Raw genomic sequence first — 5,952 nt, forward strand, 5'->3', positions numbered from 1 at the left:
CTGAAACGAACATGGGGGTCGAGTGTATCATTTTGAAAATTTTCCAATTCTCCATATGAACACGTCAAAAAGTTTCAGTTTGGCCCTCGCTCCGATGAGAAACTCTCTCAAAGCGATGAGCGTAATACAAAAAAATTTCAGCATGATCAAATTATTTCACAAAAGCATCCCTGGAGACGACTGGCGAATGTTGGTCGAAAATGATGACAGTAGTCCAATGAATCCTTAAATTCCCTCCATGAACTCTTCAAATTTGATTTCCCATATGAAACTTGATTCCTTCATAAACCAGGTTTCAGCCAGTTGATTCTTTTTGCAATCCCATTATTTCATGAGGAGAAACTCTTCATTTAATTAATTATACGGCATTTATGGATAGAATTTCTTACTGAAAATTAATACAAATTATTATTGTACTTGCGATTCTCATTTCTGATAGTTCATCAAACACTACCCTACGAAAAACGTTTTCTATAACACTTCGAAAATATCAATCACCCCTAGGGTATATATATTTTTGACCTCAAAATAAATACGAAGCTCGATACGAAGTATTGAAAGATGGCAATTAATGAAAATTAATTCGATCCCCATAATATAATTCGATAAAAAAACCAGTCACTGACCAAATCATCCGAAGAAACAGAAGGTCATAAACTCCTGGCACAAAAATTTTGTTCTGCCATATGACAAAAAACTCAACTTTTTTCCACCCCTTCTAGAAGGTTCAAAACAATATCCTAAAACATACCTATATACATAATTCAAAATAAAAATGGACGTCTTGTAGCATTTGTCTACAAATTAGTGAATATCGAAGATATGAATTTGGGTTTTAATTTTTTAGATGAATTATATAAGATAATATAATAATAATAAAAATAAAATTATATGGAGTAAATTTTCTGGATGATGCTTCATTATTTAGTATGTAGAAAGCAAGTTTGTTTCTTGGTATACCAACTCAAATAGGAAACCCTAGGAACTCAGTGAAACATACTGTATAAGTTACTGTTGGTGCTGTCAATTAATTTTAGAGATCTTGAATTTGCCTACCTATACTCCAATTACCGTTTGCACCATGTTAACCTTCTAGGGAGTTTCTGGTTTGCTCTGATTTCATCCACTGGCACATGCTCACATTAAAATCCATCGATGTACAACCGAACGAAGGAAGAATATTGAACTGCTTCTTCATTTCGTGAGCCAAAAGCTATAAAGCCTAGTACAAAATTATCTTCTCATTGGCGATATCTGTACCTAATGAAGATATTGCAGATATTTTAATTATGAATAAAGACTGAACACATTAGTTTTAATGCTTTGCTCTACTATTATAAAATACTTCAACAACACTCTGAGTGTAGTTTTCAGGCGGAGAAGAGTTTGGATGCTGAAATTGATGATCGCTCTTAATTGAAATATTTATAAATATTCATTTTTATCCATATCGCACTGCATCATGTGGTTTATCATAAATAACAAATCCATATAAAAAATTATCCAGCCCTACAAATTTCAAATAATAGTCGATTTGACATTTTTGCTCAAATAAACCTGAAAAAAAAATTGCCATTACCCAACAAGAGTATCCATTTTTCAGTCCATTATATGCCCCATATAGACTTATTTTTACCGCTCACATCTTAATGTTGTTAAACATATTTGACACGATTATAGAATAAAAAACTAATATCATGTTGAAAAAAAATCGATCACGATAATTTTCGAATAAGTTTGAAACTTATGAAATTTTTACAGAAAAAAATATTTATCCAAAAATAGTAAAAATTAATTTTCAAACAAATTTAAGCCCACGAAAAATTTGAAAAAAATCTGATTATTCAGATGGTGGTGGAGAAATTCGAAAAATTCTGCAAAATACATTTAATTTCATGTATAGGGTACGAAGCGAAAACCTTTATTATGAAGAGGCAGTAAAATCCCAAGTATCTAATATTCTGCATTCTCTTACTACACACCTGCGAAAATTTCGAAAACGATAAAAGAAAAAATTGCCAGTATCACTGTCACTTTCCATCAACTTTGACGAGCTCTTTCCTAATAAGAAAAAAAACCTTCCGTTTAATTGAATTTTCGTAACTGAATTTTTTTTTATGTTTTCAAACATCACCCACACGAAATATTTTCAATTGTAGTCTTCTGTTCTAATTTCTAATTCTATAAATTATTGATTTATGTATTTCATGTATTTTCACATTTTCTTGAGAAAAATCTTTAATGTATGAAAAGCATTTTTCGACATTTCAAAATAATATAGAAAATCGAAAAAAAAATTAAATGAGAGAATTCAAATTATTTCTATATGTACTTATCTTTTTAGTCGGCTTCTTTTGTAATTTTGTTAAATCCATTTAACTAATTTTAAACTAATTTTATAATGAATGTATGAATAAGCAAACAACAAAAAGGTATACTTGCTGACAAATCATTCAGGTTTCACTTGTTCTACGAATCCGAGGTGATTAAGGGTCAGGGTCATTATATATAAATACCATATCTCCGAAGAACCCTCAACCATTTCTCAGTCGTCCAAGCTCAGGCTCAGATAGATACTCTCCGTTTGTTCTCTGTGAATTTTGTGTCAGTACGAATTTTAGTGAGTTTAGTTACGATGGAAGACAAAAATACAAAAGTCGTTCTCGAAGATAACACCGGTGTCAGTGTAGAAATAGAACCAACCACATATCTTGAGAATAACGGTGTGAGCATAAGTCCGCAAACGAGTCAAAGGGGTAGTTTTGGAAGTGATTCGAGCACCAAGGATTTAACGGGCTTCAATTTCGGTGAAATACAGGAAAATATGAACAGTGTGCCATCTTTACCACCGCAAATGTTAACAATAACACCAATGTGCGGTGAATACAGCGAACAGTATGTCAATCTAGATGAATATTACGATTACAATCGTAATCAATCTCCATCGCAGCAGCAGCAGCAACAACAACAACATCAACAGGTAAGAGTTTCGATTTAATCAACAGTTTGCCGTAGATCAAAATAATTTTCATTGTTTTTTTCTAAAAATATTTTTTTTTACTTCAGGTTGCCAATTGGAACTTGGCGAACTACAAATATAACGACTACAATAATGTGCAAAAAGAGGATAAGAATCTAGGTAAGTCTACAATTTTTATTGAAACACTAGAGAAGTAGTTATAATTTCAATCAATCCCTATTACATTAAATTCAATTAAAACTTCAAAATCCGGCAATAGGAGTAAAAATTTAAAATTGGTACCCGTTGTTCAAGAAAAAGTTTTATCTTTTTTATTCATAAATATGAATTCTCCGACACAAAAATATTTTACTGATTTAGTGAATGGTTGTATCAATTATTTCACCAATTCATTCTCTGGATTTCATGAATTTCAACTCTGAAGTTTCACCTATTGGTATTGAAATTGTTGAAAATAATTTTTTAAGGGATTCTTAAAAAAAAAGTTAACTCAACTCATTGTTCATCTGCTTGCCTGAAAAAATTAAATACAGTCGGTCGGTGTTCTAGCCTTAGCGTAAAATTTTTTTCCCTTTAATTCTGAATCAGTATAGTTAGAAGTTGAACATTTCTACCAGTAAAAATTTAGGACAGGTTATAATTTTTTGGTAGTCGATCTCAGAGGTTCGATATTGGAAATAGCCATCCAAAATTTTAATCCGTATTAACGAAAAAAATCATAAAGCCACAGCGGAAACCTCAATCTACCTTATGCATAAATTCGGCGGCATCAGTTATTGAATGAAATAATTTCTAATGGAGATTTCACCTGAGCAACTGAATAATATGTACAAAAATATTGATAACTTTTGATAATTATTTTTTTAATTCTTGGTCTGTGTGTGTATTTGCAGACTAGAACTTGATTCTCTTGATGATGTCTTCTTCATCGTGGTTTCTCTCTTTAATTTCAGATTATTGTCAGTAAATTTTTCTCTCTCTGTTTTTCCTCCAGATTTTTTCCCAATCTGGTCTCACGATTCTTCGTTTTCGTCATAGTTTAACTTTTATCTTATACAACTGTTTTCATGACTTTCCATTCTTTTGTAGGCTCTTTTTGCCACCTGTCTCCCCTCTACGACTAAATAGTTTCTCTGAGAGTTATGTTGTGTATGGTTTCCAATTTTTTCATTAATGAAATTTCACTTCCTTATGTGAAAGTTGGTCTACTCATTACTTTGAAAAATCTGACTTCAAGTTCTTTGTCCATTTTGCTCTTCCGGTTCAGAGGGGATATCCTTTGATTCCTCTCGCTTTTCTTGGTGTTTCGTCTGTGTTTATTGATATTTAGGTTTTTATCCATTGTTACACCTAGATATTCGACTTCATTTTGCCATTCTATTTCCCAGTCATTTAATTTCATCTTCATCTCTGGATTATGTTTCTTGTTTTTTCATTCGAACATTTTGCTTTCATTGATTTTCAATCTCCATTTGCGTTACCATTTAGTCAGTTTGTCGAGGTGTATCTCCAGCTTTAAATTAGTTTATAATAGCAAGAAAATATTCCTGGATATGGTCCAATAAGAGCATATCAGAAAAATACGAAAAATAATCAAATAGAATCATCCTAATTGACCTTTTTTTTCAGAATACATAGTTACCCAAACGCCTGTTCAGGTCAGTACTGCGCCAGTTTTACCTAGCCAAATTTCCCCCAACAATTCAACCAAAAGGGCCCGTACCGCCTACACGAGCAACCAGCTGGTAGAATTGGAGAAAGAGTTTCATGCCAGCAGGTACCTATGCAGACCCAGGAGAATCCAAATGGCGAGAGCCCTGAACCTATCGGAACGCCAGATCAAAATATGGTTTCAGAACAGGCGAATGAAATACAAGAAGGAGCTGAAAGCCAAGAATATCTCGCCGTCTTCCACCAATCCCAATTCCCCAGATTCGCCCCAGGGTACTGTCGGCGCCCTAAGGACGAGGTGCAACGAAAGAGTACCTCCTTCTTACTCCGAGTACGTTCCAGTCAATCATCAGCAGCTCACGCACCCCTACGGCGCAAGACCGACTCCCTACGGGTCCAGAGGATACAACAACTGGAATAGGGATTGCTATTCTGAGGCAACTATGTATCCCCCAATGAATAATACGTTGAATCCACCTTATTACCCCGGTCCTGGAAAAAATTATTCGCTCAGTTACATGCCGAATGGACAAATACCAAATGGAATCATGACCCAAGTGAAAGAAGAGAATATTTCAGCTCCCACCATGACGGCCACAGAACAGGTGATGAACATCGTCAATGGAAACTGGCTGGAGCACAATCTACCCCCGAATTACTCTATTTTGGGTAACGAAACAACCATTACTGAGCTTTAATCTGAATTGATCAATTATAAACTCAAGGAATAATACCACTGAAGAAAAGTTATGCTTAAAGAATTGTGAAATCCTTCAAATCTTTATACACAAAATTGTAAATATGTTCATCGCGATATAAAATCCCTAAAAATAATTATTTGAATCTTTTATTTGATGTATTAGTGCTGTCATTCGAAAATGAATTTTTTAAATGTTTGTTCCAGTTTTAAAATTATTTTAAATGTAATGTAGAATCGAGTTGTGTAGATATTTTATATAAATATGTAAATACACGTCTTAGAAAAATATGAAATTTATTTATTCAGAATCCTACCAATTCCCCAATATTAATTTGACTTTTGGTCGATATGATACGGCTAAAAATAGGTGTGAGCATAAACTTAAGATTAGCCGGCTAATCTTAAGTTTAGCTTCGGGTATTTGCTAATGTTAGTTTCTCCTATCTTTAGCCGGCTAAACTTAAATGTAACCACAGCCCATCGGCTAAAAATGTAGAAGCTACAGAACTAAAATATTGGCAAGGCTTCAGGGGAGGAAATTTTCGGCAATTGAAAAAATGTAAAGAAATAGTAATATAATCAATTCATTAATGCAATGCAT

At 33.3% G+C, this 5,952-nt stretch overlaps 1 protein-coding gene across 1 annotated transcript; it reads left to right on the plus strand.

Annotated features, from left to right (window-relative positions):
- Window positions 1-2,465: 2,465 nt before the first annotated feature.
- LOC123319240 (homeobox protein Hox-B5-like) lies at window positions 2,466-5,637 on the plus strand. The gene is made up of 3 exons (XM_044906111.1): window positions 2,466-2,980; window positions 3,067-3,139; window positions 4,610-5,637. Exons 1-3 carry the CDS (start codon window positions 2,636-2,638, stop codon window positions 5,347-5,349), a joined length of 1,158 nt encoding a protein of 385 aa, XP_044762046.1. The 5' UTR covers window positions 2,466-2,635; the 3' UTR covers window positions 5,350-5,637.
- The last annotated feature ends 315 nt before the right edge of the window (window positions 5,638-5,952 follow it).

This window comes from Coccinella septempunctata, chromosome 8 (assembly GCF_907165205.1).
Source record: "Coccinella septempunctata chromosome 8, icCocSept1.1, whole genome shotgun sequence".
Taxonomy (NCBI): Eukaryota; Metazoa; Arthropoda; class Insecta; order Coleoptera; family Coccinellidae; genus Coccinella; species Coccinella septempunctata.